Below are 15310 nucleotides of genomic sequence, written 5' to 3' on the forward strand. Positions count from 1 at the left end.
AGGTGATCTCCTAAGAGCCCAGCTTCAGCCCGGTGAGGTGCCTGGTAAATCTGACTTTACAGATGGGGGCCCCATGAGGATCATAAACACATGGACCCAAGTGTCCACCTGAGTTCCTGCTCCAGCTACTCAGCTACACTGCTTCCTAGGGCAAGAGGGCCCCGGTTCCTGACTTTTCTCTCCAGAAACACCCGTTTCTAATGTGCAGCAGGCCAGGGGACACAGGCAAGGTCTACACAAGCAGTGGGAGAAGAGGAATCATGACTGGAGCTCTGGGTATCTGCAGCCTTAAGGCCACTTTCCAGGAGATGAAGGGTTCTTGGCAGGGGGAGGGGACTGGGGAGACAGCATATTTCTTGGGGGGAGGGGTGGGCAGGACCTGAGCTTACCTCCTCAGAAACAGTTTTGTACAACACATATAGATGGGCACCCACACACACAGTGCGCACACATGCACACATACACACACATGCCTCCCTACCCGGAGCAACATGGCTTCCCAGGCACCTCGACCCTCCCCCCACCAAACCCTGTCTCCCTCCTACCCTATATGTGCAATCTTGTGAAAACTCCACCACTCTTAAGGTTAATAAGGCTCATTTGCTTAAGATAGCACCTGTTTCTATGGTGACTCCTGCCACCCAGAATCTGTTCATCAACGGAGACAAGAGAACAGTGACTTCCACCCTCTTTGAAAGGAAAGAGCTAGTTCTTAGTGAAAGGCTTGATAGGCCAGCAGCCCATAGAGCTCCGAGCATTTGTCCTTCCACCCCTGGAGGGGAGTCCATCTGTGTGCCCCTACCCACCATTCCACAGATCGGCTGATTTCCTCCACAGGAGTACAGAGGAACTCTGGACTGGCTTCCTCCTCCTCGTCGTTATCCCCCTCCTCCTCCTCCTCATCCCCCTCCTCCTCCTCATCCCCCTCCTCCTCATCATGCCCCTCCTCCTCCTCCTCATCCCCCTCCTCCTCCTCCTCATCCCCTCCTCCTCCTCATCTCCCTCCTCCTCCTCATCCCCCTCCTCATCCTCCTCATCATCCCCCTCCTCCTCCTCATCATCCCTCTCCTCATCCTCCCCCTCCTCTTCCTCCTCCTCCTCTTCTTCCTTCCTCCACCACCTCTCTGAGAAGCAAAATCCCAGTGAAGGAGAGCACTGTATTCTGGGTCACCAGCTACTTGTCCCTTAGTCTCTGCTCTCCACACTAGCTTCACTAGGGTTCTGAGGGGCAGAGCAGGCTAGCTGATGAACCCTAGGATGCTCCTGAATCTTTCTCCTTAGCCTCATCGTCCTACCCTAAGTCTATAGCCCTAGCAAGTCTGGATTCCTGTAGCTACCCCAAACATACCTCCTGGCTGGGGCCTTATCCATCCCCAATGTAGCCAGGATGCTGCTGGCTCCTCTACCTGCCTCTCCTAAATGAGAGATGCTCAGGCCCCGCCCTACTCTGTGGCCCACTGTGGTCTTCTGGTTAATAGCTGAGGTTTGCAACACCAGCTGGTAGTAGTACTAACCACTGGTGGCAGATCGCTAGGGAGGTAGGCTCCCAGGCAGGTGTGACTAACCATAAAGCCCCACAGAGAAGTGATTCACCTTTTAAAATTAGTGAGAGCAGCTTCCATGTTCTCCCTCCAGCAATGCCCCTCTTGCTGGTATTCGGAAATACTCTGTAGGCTGGGAGAACAAGCATGCAGGGAATTGCTTGGAACTTACAGCTTGCTTTGTGTGTTCTGAGACCCGGGAGTGCAGGTTGTGCTCATGAACAATGTTTCTTGAAGGAAGATTGAGGGTTGCTCTGTAGAGGATAAGGCCCAGAGCTCTTTTCTGTGGGAGCTTGGTACCAACCGGTACCAAAGCCCACCTGTCTATCTCAGTTTGTAAGGGGGACACAAGAAATCCTCCCAAGGTCAGAGTCTGCAGTAATGTCACCCAACTGGCCAGTGACCTGGCAGACAGGCCTTCTGAATCCTGCTCCCAAACTCTGAAGTGTCACACAGGCCCCATCAAGACAGACCTGACTTGCCATGACTTCTGGGCCCTGTATACCCCAGCCTCTCTGCCTTTCTCATCTCCTCTCAGAACAGAACTCAGCTAGATCAATGCAGGCTCCCGATGGGCAGCGTCTGAGTCCCACAATTGACTGTCAATCTAACTCAGCCTCCTGCCCAAGCCCGTCAAGGCAGCTTCTCCTTGAACATCTGCAAGAGTAACTCACTTCCTCTCTCAAGGCAGCAGGGCCTGACCGCAAGCGCCCAGCACACCTTGCTGTGCCAGGCTCCTGTGGCACCCTCCTGGGACTTCAGATCCTTTCAGTCTCCTTATTTGACATCTCTACAAGGAGACCCAAGAGGCCTTTTAGCATGAGCTTGTCTGAGTGTCTCGGAACACTTTATATGAGATTAACCCTCTTGAGTTCAGAGTGTCTAAAACAACACTGTTAACTAGGAACTGGAACTTAATTATCTCACACAACTCTAACTCGAGACCTGTTCCATGGCAATACTTCCCTCCCCCATCACCTCTCAAGCACATTCGCCTCACCTGGGGAGCCTTAGAAATAAGTGGATACCAAGCTCTACCCCCTAAGGCTCTGATGTAACTGCTCTGGGTGTTTCCAGGGAGGCTCTTAGTGAACGGTAAGGAACATTAGAACCTCCATTTTTCCATGGCCTCATCTCCTGACCTCTTGTCCTGGACCACTAGCTCCACACTGGTGTCCTCTCCCTTCTGCCTGGTGGCCTTCTCTTTCCTTGGTGACACAGAGAGCACCTACTTGGCTCACAGGTCCATATCTCTGGGGAGTCTGCTCTTAGCCCTCTTTCTCATTTCCCATGGTCCCCAAGACTTCCCTCCATCCCAACCCTCCCCACTCCATACAGTCATTGTTTCTCTTCCCTGGTCTCTGTCTCCAGACAGGAAGTTCTTTAAAAAGAAGGGATCTGACAGCATGAACTTGTGGTTGACTGAGCGAGACCTATTGCCCAGGGCATGCTAAGCACATACTGAGTGAATGAATGAAGAGTGAATGAATGAATGAATGGACAGACATGGTTTGAACGGGCCAGAGGAAGAGCATTCATGAGCATCTTCAGCGATCAAAAGCCTCCTCTTTTTCTGATGTGGCCTAAGATTATCCTGTCTTAACTCCTGCATTATGGTTTGACGTTCTATTATTAACTGAAAATTCAGATTTAAATTAGCTCAGGAATTAACACCAACTCGTCTTGATCTTTTCCTTCATGAACCTCTGACATGCCAGATCTTCCCCATCCTGAATGCACAAAACTGATTTGAAGCCTAAATATAGAACTTTACATCAATCCCTATTAAATCCGTTTTGTTGTTGTTGTTGGGTTTAAAAAATTTTTTTGCACTGAGGGCCCCTACTTCCTGTTTGTCAAAAATAACCATTTCATGTTCCTCATCATTAACTATGTCTTGAAACTCTGTGTGACCCTCAAATATGGTGGCATGCTATCCCTAAGGCAGAAAAAGGCAGTGACTTGTCACCAGTGGCCTGCTTTACCACCACTGTTAATTCATTTGTCAATAATGAGCCACAAAACCCACATCATGCCAGAGTTATTGAAGCCAAGTCTCCCATCCTCACCCACAGGCTCCCCTGATTGGTACAGTTTAAGCCTTCTCTAGTCACGATGTGCTGTGCTTGTTTATGGCGCCCTTCTGTCCAAGGGACTAATGCACGTGCCGGCGAAGACATCAAAGTGGTCTGGAGTGTCTGGTTTTTAGTGAACCTGTGTGGATTCCTCCTGTTGAGTTTCTAAGATGGTCTGTTTATTAAAAGCTTTTTGAATTCTGATAAGGATTGGCTAGAGTGATGGTTCCAGTGGTAAAGAAACAGGACTGGCTGTTCTACAGAAACCCAGGTTCAGTACCCAGCATCCACATCAGACAACTCACAACCACCTGCAAATCCAGTTCCAGCAGAAAGAACACCCTTCTTCTGGCCTCCACGAGCTTCTGTACTCACATTGTAAACATACATAAACTTAGGAACACACACAAAGTGAAATAAATAAAAGTTAAAAATAAATATTTTTATGAGGATTGATATGACACCAGCCAGAGTTTAGGAAACTGTGCTGTCCCTTCCCATTTCTGGAGGTTTCATGATCATACATGTCTGAGCCCTTTCTGGACCCCAAAGGTATAATTCATCTGGAGCTCTTGACCTATTTAAAGCACCTAATTTTTTCAGATGGCAGAAGAGCTTGTAGGATGAAGGGACAAAGCAAGTAATGGTTCCCAGAGCCTGTGGCCTCAAGAGGTGTGGAGACTCCACAGTCAGATCAGCAGGAGGCTGTGCAGTCTTCAGGAGTGGGTACAGGCCTGAGGAGGGGGTAGAATTTGGCTTCCAATAGGAAAGTTGTCTGATTTTTAGTACCTGCCCCAATCCTATAATCTAATCTAATCTTGTCCTGATAGCCCCCACCTATTTTTTAAAATATTTATTTTATTTTATGTGTGTGGATGTTTTGCTTGTATGTATGTCTGTGTACCAAGTGCATGCCTGGTACCCAAAGAGGTCAGAAGACAACATTGGATCCCCTGGACTGGATTTACAGGTGGTTGTGAGCCACCATGTGTTATAGACAAAGCCCAGGTCCTCTGAAAGAACAGCGTGTATTCTTAAACCACAGAGCCATCTTTCTAGTCCCTGTGCTATTATTTATTTATTTTTTAATCCATGCACCTGCTGATGGAAACTTACGTTAACTCTACAATGTACTACTGTGGATTTTGCAAAGGGGTTCATCTTCTGGGTCACTGGATCCTACTTACCCAGGAGGCAGTTCCTTGGGTCACCCAAGCACAGTTACTTTAAGTGACAGGGACCTCACTCCCCCTTGCAGTAGACACTAAGTTTGGGGGTAGTTCAAATTTTTAGAAAGCTTCTCCTGGTAACAAGTATTGTTTCCTTCCAAATACTGTCCACTGGCCTTTCTGTGGCCCAGAGGGGGCTGCAGAAGATCCCTGCCTCCTGGGGACATCTCCACATGTTGCTAAAGATAGTCACCTTGACTCTTTCCTGGGGTCATCCCTGAAGGCTACCCTCCTCCCTCCTTTTGTGATTGATGATCTGCTGGGGTAGTTTCTAGATATCCTCCTGGTGTTGACTGCTTTCTTGGATGCTGGTCACCTAGAACCTTAGGGAAGTATGGCCAGGCAGAGGCCCTCATTGTGGATATGGCATCTGCCTTAAAGGAGCATTGCAAACAGGCAGAACTTACTTTCCTTAGGTACTGGGAGAATTCAGAGAGTCTGCCCCAGCCCCCCTTCCCCACCCCTCCCTGTCTCTGCCAACCTCTGTGTGTTGGTTAGTTTTATTTGTTGTTTTCTTTCCAGTTTGACACAAATCAGGGTCATCTAAGCAGAAGAAATTCAACTGAGAAGATGCTCCCATCATATTGGCCTGTAAACAAGTCTGTGGGGGCATTTTCTTGATTAATGATTGAAGAGGGAGGGCCTGGCCCACTGTGGGTGGTACCATTCCTAGGCAGGTGGTACTGGATGGTATGAGAAAGCAGGCTGAGGGAGGGCTGGCTGCAGTCCTTCATGGTCCCTGCCTCAGTTCCTGCCCTGAATTCCCTTGATGATGGGCTGTGACCTGTAAGTCAAGTAGACCCTTTCCTTTCTTCACCAGATGCTTTCAGTCACAGTCTCTATCACAACAACTGAACAGAAACTAGAACACACAGGTTAGGTAACTGAGACCCAGGGGACAGTGACAAGCCCAGGTCCCTTACATTAGAACAGGAATGGATTGGGACTGTGGGTGATAGTTGGGTCTGTTGTACAGCTCTGACCGAGAAGCAGAAGAGCCAGAAGTGCAGCCCTGCTCTTGAGGGCTGCTGGAGCTGGAGAGGAACAAGACTATGTGTGTGTGTGTGTGTGTGTGTGTGTGTGTGTGTGTGTGTGTGTGTGTGTGAGAGAGAGAGAGAGAGAGAGAGAGAGAGAGAGAGAGAGAGAGAGAGAGAGAGAGAGAGAGAGAGAGAATGTTTTCTGCCTGCTCCAGGAATTCTCCTGGATGGCAGAATTGGTTTCCATAACGACTTTCTGATATAAACATATTTGATAAAAATAAGTTAACAGTGGAGCTGTGGTAGAGCAGATTCTCGGAGTGCAGGGAGAGGGAGGGAGGGAGGAGAGGAAGAGAGAGAGCCTTGAAGAACAGCATTTTCTTTCTTATCCTCCCCTCCCTCTCCTACTTACCATAAACCTACTGAAAATCTTTATCATACCCTGTGTACACAAGCCCCCTTTCTTCCTGTGTGCCTCACATTCATGTGCTCTCTCTCTCCCTCATTCTCTGCCTCCCTCTCTCCCTCCCTCTCCTTAGTTACCTGAAGCACTGCAGTATGTATGGGATAATATGATAAATTCATTTCCAATTCACTGCATTATCCCTTGAATATTTTAATGACTCATTGAATGGAGTAAAAAAAGCTATTTCAAATGAACAATTATGCTGCATTAGTCTAAGGGCTGATTATATTTAAACACTGCTCACATGGGTAACAGGACACAGCGACCTCAGCAGAGGAGAGCTAATTTGGCTCTTATCTCCAAATAATTTTACACTGCAAATTACCGTGAAAACCTAAAGGGCTTTAAAAACATTCATCAAAAGATAATATTCCACTTTGTAGCAACATTTTATTTAAATTATTTTGAATGGGAGTGAAGGCATCTCTGGGGTAGGACAATGACAGCTGAGTGGGGCACTATGAGCGATAAGAAACTGGCAAGGGGTTAAAAACAAAGCAGGAGGTACTGGGAAGGAAGAGACTGCAGCCTTGGCCCAAGAGAAGTACACAGGAGCCAGCCCAGCCCAGGAAGCCTGCACCTTGCTCTGATGCTGGGGAAGGGAGAGGGCGGATCTGGTCCAGAGGTCAGAGGACACTCAACAGAGACTGAGTGACAACACTGAGTGCTCCCAATCCTGGCATGGTGGCACATTCCTGTAATCCTAGCACTTTGGAGGCAGAGGTGGGAAAACTGCAATTGCAAGTTTGAGGCCAGCTTAGGCTACAGAAAGAGTGACCCCCCCCAGTAATAATAAAACAAACCCAAGACATCAACAAACAACAACAAAAAGGAATTACTTATCAATATCACCCCTTCAGTTTGCCCTCTTCATCTCAACTGGTGGTTCTGATAAAGATAATTTATGCTGCTTATTGTTGTCAGCTGGGTTCTGGATACACACACACAAACACACACACACACCACATTCCATAATTATTTATAGGTACATATGTAAATTTCTACAGGGTCTGCTGCTTGGTTCATTAGGAATGAGGAGAAAATGCCACTTTCTGTGGTGCCTCTTTCTAGGAAGCCTCCTCCTCTTGGTGAATTGAAACTCCTTCTTCCTTACCACTGCTCTGGGGAAGAGTGTTCTGTGTCCATTCTTCAGTGGAGAAGCCAAATTCCAGGAGATGTCAGGGGACTTGTCAGAAATCATTCTGGAGCACATTGGAACATGCATTTCAAACATGTATTTATTTAATGTGTATGCACAGATGCATGTCTATGTGTATGTGGGGGACAAAAATCAACCCCAGATGTCACTCCCAGATTCTGTCTTTGAGTAAAGGTTTCTCATTGGCCTGCAATATAACCAAATAGGTTAGCAGAGCCCCAGGGACCTTTCTGTCTCTGCCTCCCCAGTGCTGGGGTTACAGGTGTATACCTGGTTTTTGTTTGTTTTTCATCTATTAATTAATTAATTACTTAGCATGAGCTCTGGGAATTGAACCCAGGCCTTCATGTTTCCAAGGCAAGTGCTTTGTTGGCTGAGCTATCTCTCCCACCCCAATGTGGATCACTCAAACACATGCTGACCACAGAAGTCAAAAGCAGGGAGAGCTAATTCTTTCTCTGTTTGTTGGGTTTTATATTCCTCTTATTCACCTAATATACTTAGAGGTCATTTAAAGACACACACACATACACACACACACATACACACACATTCACACACACACACACACACACACACACACACACACACACACACAACCTTTTATTACAGAAAAATTCAACCCTATAGGAAAGTAGACAGAATAATGACCCCTTAGAGCTCCTTTTGATTCAACCCAGAATTGGTTTCCATTTATGGCTGCCAAAGGTTGAGGACATTGAATGAAAGAGGAAGTGTGAACTTGGCGGCTCCTTTTCTTTTTTAAAACAAAAAAAAAAAGACATTCAGGACAAATTTTAGAATCATTGACGGTTTCTAGGAAGATTTTCTTTTTTGGAAGAAAAAAAGGTACTCTTGTCTCCTTAATTATTCTTCGTATTCTTTGTCACCAGTCATGATAGTCTTTGTGGGAAAGTATTCATGTACCATCTTCCTGTGTTTAATATTCCCATTAACAATAAAAAAGAGCCTAATGAAAATATCTGCATGAAAGCTCTGAGCGCTAATTTCAGAGACAAATAAGACAAGGAGCCAATAAACTCTTCTCCTGGAGTGAACGATGCAGACTAATTGATATCTCAATTGGGCCTCAGCAGAACTGAAAAGCATCTGTAAAGAAACCTGAGGACATGGCACGGGGAGGAGGATGCTATCCCACTGTGTGATGCTAGGAATCAGCAGTCCTTTGTTTCAATGTGGCATCTCAGTGCACAGGCCAAGCTAGCCTAGAACTCCAGGTCCTCCTGCTTCTGCTTCTGGAGTGCTGGTCACAGGTGTGTGTCACCATGTCCAGCTTGGATTAGAAATCTACTTCCGCTCACCAAGGGAGTTTCAGAGAGGGGTCAAGGAGCACCTGTGTGTTATGTCTGCATCCCTGCATTCCCTAGCATGGCGAAGTTGTGTGGGAGAGGGGCTGATGGGAACTGACAGGTAAAGGAAGTTCTACCCAAGCCTGCCCCTGGACCCTCACAATACCTCCCCTGCGTAAGACATCACTATCCTGGATTTTATTTGCATTTGTGACTCTAGAGCTCAAGAGGTACTTGGCTTGCAGCAATGGTGATAGCAAACTGTTTAAAGCCAGCTATGTGCTATGTGCTTTTTCTCTAAGCATTTTACCTGAGATAACATAGACAAACATCACTTTAACAGTGTGAGGCACAGGCTATAAATATTTCAACTTTACAGATAACTACACTGAGACCCAAGGAAGCTGAGCAACTAGCCCAGGATCATACAGCCACTAATGGTGGGTATGGGATTTGAACCAGAGCAGTCTGAGTTCAGAGTCCTTGCTCTTAACCATTACATCAGGACTGGTCCTATTTCTGGGCCTCTTTCTACCTCCTACTCTTTATCTAAGATGCCCACATGTCTAGAACTTTATCCTATTCTATCTGGGCCCTGCGAGACAGTCTTTAGGATGGAGTGGAGGGAGGGTGGCTACAGATGCTCCCCCATGTTCTTGTTCTTGTCTGGATAGCCTTTCAAAACAGTATCTCCACTGAAGGGATTCTGTGGCCATACCTTGGTCTGATGTCTAGTTATATCTGGCTGCCTGATCCCAAGGCTACCTTAAGTTCCTCTGAGTCTCCCTCTCCCTCTCCCTCTCCCTCTCCCTCTCCCTCTCCCTCTCCCTCTCCCTCTCCCTCCCTCTGTCCATTGGGAGTCACAGGACCATTGTTATTCTGTTTGCAGTGACATTACTACATGGCTTACTGGTGAGGGTGTTTCAGTAATGGTGATGCGTGGGGTGTGGTTTTATGGGGTCTAAAACACAGATCAGGTATGCAGTTATTATGCCAAGGTAGCATTCCCTGGGCAGTGTGCCCTGGAAACCTCTACCCATCCAGGAGTGAGCTGGAGTCATAGGAATGGGGTGGAGATTGTTCTCATCTTACAGAGGTGTGCTCCCTAGACATAATGGGACTGATGAACATCGTGGGACCCCACAACGGTGTAGCACGGTATGAATAGTTTAGAGTCTGGTACATACATAACTAGCTACAGTCTACTACTACTGCGAGTGGAGGCTGTCATTGAACCTCCTTAGCCCCTGCTTCCCCTCATTTAATGGGGGCAATGCTAGCTCACACAATGATTGAGGTTTCAACAGTTTCCAAAATGCTTTTATTTGAAAACAGCCTCATGGTCTGGAGAGATGGCTTAGCAGTTAGGAGCACTGACTGCTCTTCCAGAGGACCAGAGTTCAAGTCATAGTGGCTCACAACTGTCTGTAACTCCAGTTCCAGGGGACCTGACACCCTCACACAAACATATCTGCTGGCAAAACACTGATGCACATGAAAAATAGTAGTTAAAAAGGAAATAAATAAAACAGTCCCACAAATAGATGACACCCATCACCATCCCAGGCCTGAGCACTGCAGCCTCCCCCACCTGAGAGCTGGTCAAGGCGGAAGCTATGTTACTTGTGTGTCTGCAAAGCTCTTCCACAGCATGGCCGGGGAACTGAGCCGCACCTTGGAGGCTGATTTGACCACTACCCAAGACTTCATCAGGGCCATAACGGGGCTGCCTCTGGCCCCATGAACTTCCTGGGTACCCAGAGATGAGCCAGTTGCCAGGTAATGGGCCCCTCCCCACCCAGGTTTGTGGAGTTCTATGGAGAGGTGGACTCAAGAATTTACATTTCTTCATGGTATCAGCCTGGCCTTCTGTGTGAACTCCAAGTTAGAGGATGAGCTCCTAGGCTTGGTCAGAAACCCCACTCTCCACTCTTCTTCCTTTAACAGAGCTCCAGGATCTGAGACCTGAACCCACTTGGCTAAAGCCATCTTTCTGGCTAGCAGAACATGGAGGCAGGTGGCAGGGCCAAGTAACTCCATCAGGGAAAGCCGCAGCTTCCTGCTGGGCACCCAGAAGAGGGAAAGTGGGTGGCAATGTGACTGAAACCTGAGCCTCCTCTGGGCAAACGGGAAGTGAGGGCCATGCCCTGGCAGGTGGCTTTGGTTAAGCTCTGTGGCTTATCAGGCTTGCCTGACAGCTGCCACCTGTCACCTGCCACCTGCTGTGTCTCTGAGCAGGGCTTCTGGTGCCAAACCTTTGTTAATAGCACAGATCTGGTGTGTGGGATATGTCCTGAGTGAGTATCAGGGTGATGGGAGTGGGTGGGGTGGGGTGTCAGACATCGCTGGAGGCCCCGCCACAGTCCCAGGACTCCTTACCTGGGAAACCATTCTGCTCACAGGGCTTTTCCCTCCCGCCTGAGAATCCCGACTGGAACCCTCTCAGAGGGAGCCCTGTGTATGTGTGTGTGTGGGGGGGCGTCTATGAGCATGACCTGGGAAACTCCTTTCTTGAGCTTCCACCCCATGAACGTACAGTCTGGAAAACAACAACAGTGTGCTAGATGGAAGCCAATCTGACAAACTGCCCGTTTTCTGTGCCCTCTACTGCCACCCCTGCCACACAAGACCCTCCCTCAACACTGCCTCTGTGCTAATCGCTAAGTTCTCCAGCAGGTCACTGGGCTATAACGAGACTGTTTCTAAGGAGGGCTGTCCTGCCTGAACTTCCTAGGAAGGGTCCTGGTGCTGGGACACGGCTTGGTTGTCAGGGTAACTCTTCCTTCTCTACCCACTCTGGTGTGAGAGTCTTCCCTTGTCAGGAGTCAACGGCTACTCAAACTGGTGTCCCTGCTTCCGCCTGTGGGTCTAGCTTTCAAGACACCAGCCTTTGCAGCTGTGGTTTTCTCTACAGTTTCTAGGGTGTTCTTCTTGGGATCATCAGGATGACCATGAAAGTCAAGAGTTTGGTTCACATGGAAACTCTATGTGCAATAGGGAGTGTCTGGTCTCTGAGCTGGGGACCAGCTCTTAAAGCACAGCACATTCAAACTTCATTCTGCTAGTTTCCAATATCTTACAAGGCAGAGGCCCCTGCACATCCTTTGCAAAAAGTCACTTGTAGGTTGTCTGGGCACAGATCCCAAAGGCTACAGGCTAGGGTGGATTTCTCCATGTACAGGTGAGTCCATAATACAGCAGGATTGGGAAACAACTGTGAGTTACATACACTTGGGCCTCTGTTCTTTGTGGGTTCCACACCCTCAAATTTAACCAAAAGTAGACTGAAAAAGACAAATAGAGGATTACACCTGTGACAAAGTGCAGGTATTTTTTTTCTCCATCATCAATTCCCTATACAATACGGTACAACAAGCTATCTATGCAGTGTTTACATTGTATTGGGTATGATAATCAGCTAGAGACGCTTTAGAGGATATATAACAGACTCATGAGGGTTTCCTGAGGGTACTGAAGGGTGACTGGGATGTTTATTAAGATAGCAACATCTTTAAAAGGCCACTTCATGAGACACGAGATCAAACCAGTTCAAGCTGGAAGAACTAACACTTGTGTTGATTTAGAGCATTCCTCAGACATACTCCTGAAAAAGGCACGTAAGCCTCCTCCCCAGATATCACAAAACCAATTAGCAAGCAGCTATATTTCTGTATAAAGAAGAGAGCTCTCCCTGCATCCTCTCGGCCCCCCATACAGCAGGAGGAAGGCCCATCACATGATCCTCCACACACTGCCAACCAAACTGGGAACCCCCCACCCACACACCAAACCCACAGTGATGTGACTGTACCACCTCTTAGACTTCTAGAAGTTTTGCGAATCAGTTCCTCAGTCTTTAATACCTTGAACTTGGTATCAGAGAGGCGACGTCTATCATAAAGAGCAGCAGATGCACACAACTGTCATCTTCTGCTACTCCTGTCCTGAGATCTTGTTCTCTGGCCCATCACGGCTCACGTTTAGATGTGCTTTTTGATGTCCTTAGGAAACTCGGACATCTGACCCAGAAGGCCTCACTCACCCTCATCCCCAGCCCTCCCAGATGAGTGCTAAGAAACCTTACAGGATGGTGACCTCACCTACAGTTCAAAACAGTTCTGAAAACACCCATTGGTCTCCTTACTTTGATGTTGGACACCACCCAGTGTCTCCAGTATTTGGCCCTGTTGTCGTTCCTGCTGGGGGCATCTGGATCCACCATCACCAGCAGATATTGTGTACCCTGTAAGACATGGCATCAAGAAGTAATGTAGCATCGTGGCTGGCACTCGGTGGGGGAATACCAAAGGCAGAGACTCTACCTGCCTTCCAGCTGAGCATGCGGCAGGTGCCCACAACGTCCCCCCTGCTTTGTTCCTATTCTCATGGCATTTCCCTCATGTTACACATTTATTCTCAGAAATAAACATGAAGTCTACAAAATAATTGCAAGGACTCTTGACCTTGATGAAGAAATAGAGCCAACAAGATTTTACTAAGTTCCTGGGGGACGAGAGTCCATGGCTCCATGCCAGGTACCATGGAGGAACCAGTAAAAGCCTGACAGCAGGCTGTTTGCCCTCCAGGAGCTTCCAGTACACTTCTTCACCCAACCAATCAGTGAGTGCTCGCTCCTCACCAGGGTATAATGGTCATCCCTTCAGCAAACACTCGCTGAACACCTGTGTGCTGGAAACTGCTCCAGCTATTGGAACACGGCACAGAAAGAATCACGTGCCCAGGAAAGTGTGGGTAATAAGAATGAACACATAGGAAAGGACATGCTCAGTTGTGACCAGTGCGCTGTTGAAGATGCAATGGGGTGAGCTGAGGTCAAGGCAGTGCAGGAGGGGAGGAGGGGAAATATTGAGTAGAAGGTGGCAGTGGGGAGACACAGGGGTTTTCTAGGCATGGGTTAGGAGTGAAATATGACTCTAAGTATAGCAGGATCACTCAGACAGTGCTTATACCTTGCTTTACTTTATTGGAAGATCATGTGGGCTGCCGGGAGAGAGTGAGTGGTAAGCAGGAGATTTTAAGAGGCAACAGGAGGCTGGGAAAGGATGGTGATATGTTAGATGACTATGGTGAAGATGGAACCGGAAACCAACAAGTAGCTTAGAGAAGCATTTTCAGATAGACGTAACAGGCCTGGCTAATGGATTGGGTAGGAGGGCAGAGGGGAGGGTGTAATGTCTCATTTTTATTTTGGGTTGAGTACCTGGCCATTTTATTTGTTTTGTTCTATCTTTGAGACAGGGTCTTGCTTTGCAGCCCAAGCTGGCTTTGAACTCACATTCCTCCTGCTCTTGCTACTGAGTGTTGGGATTATAGGTGTGGCCCACAATGCTTGGCCAGCAACTGGGTTGATGAACACTATGGAGATTAGGAGGAAAGAAGGGAGAACGTTGGCTTTTTGTTTCAGATCTGGTAAGCTTGAAAGGTGGGCTAGAAGACAATCTAAGTCTGCACATCAGAATCCTGAGGTCGGGGATAATGTAGAGCCAGATGAATATATACACAGGTGAGCCACAGACTTGGAACCTGTAACATAATCAGAGAGTGTACACAGAGGAGAAAAGAGGGCTCATGACTGAGCTCTGAACATGCTAACACTGAGAAGAAGGCGGAAACTGGTAAAGGAGACAGAGGCCAAGGAGGTAGGTAGACCTGGAGGACAGGTGTGTTCCAGAAAGGAAAGGTGGAACATTTGGTAGAGTGCTTGCCCAGCACGCAGGAAGCCTCACATAAAGCAGGCATGGTGTACATGTCTACAATCCCACTGGCCAAGAGATGAAGACAGAGGAATCAGAAGTTCAAGGGCATCCTTAGCGAAATAGGAAGTATATCTCAAACACACACATACACACACACACATACACACACACACACATGCATGCAGACACGTACATATGCAACAAATGAATGAATGAATGAATGAATACCACCACAAAGTAAAGGAGGTACTCACATCACATCAAATGCTTCTAGAAGAACAAGATGTGAACTCAGGTATGATAGAATGAGTTGACAACTTAGAGATTCCTGCTGTCTTTCTAAGGCCTATTTGGGTGGAGTTGAAGGAGTGGGAGGGGCTGAGAAGAGATGGGTCATGAGGAATTAGAGATGCTGTTAAAGATGGCATGGAGAACAGTTGAGACATGGAGTGGCTGTCACTAGGAAGAGGGAAATCGAGAGATGTTCTCTTTTTTGATGGATGATACCCCGGCAATGCTTGATGCTTGTAAACTGGTTGGGATTATCTAGTAGAAAAGGGGATATAGATGGCCGAGAGAAGAAAGGGGATCACTGTAAAAGCCAAGTCTCTGCTAAGACAGAGGATGCAGAACAAAACTGGAAACTAGGTCTTTGATAAGTTCCGGGACAAATGCAGGAGAAGTGGAAGGTGCAACAGTGAGGACCTGGTGCTGTCTTCTCATTGTCCATGGCCCTTGGGATTTAGAGGTAAGATTATTAGATGGAGGGATAATGGGTTATCTGGGGTTAGGGAGAAGAATGGAATTCTATTCTACACTGGCAAGTAGATAACTGG

The 15310-nt window shown here is 47.6% G+C and overlaps 1 protein-coding gene across 1 annotated transcript in view; it reads right to left on the reverse strand.

The window, feature by feature from the left end:
• The window catches only part of Pebp4 (phosphatidylethanolamine binding protein 4), a 209698-nt gene that overhangs the window by 81177 nt on the left and 113211 nt on the right, over nt 1-15310 (reverse strand). Inside the window, exon 5 of the mRNA XM_040737036.1 lies at nt 12902-13000. Coding sequence (XP_040592970.1) covers nt 12902-13000 — 99 coding nt within the window. The remainder of the gene's footprint in view (nt 1-12901; nt 13001-15310) is intronic.

The sequence above is a fragment of the Mesocricetus auratus genome, unplaced genomic scaffold (assembly GCF_017639785.1).
Source record: "Mesocricetus auratus isolate SY011 unplaced genomic scaffold, BCM_Maur_2.0 Super-Scaffold_2245, whole genome shotgun sequence".
Classification (NCBI taxonomy): Eukaryota; Metazoa; Chordata; class Mammalia; order Rodentia; family Cricetidae; genus Mesocricetus; species Mesocricetus auratus.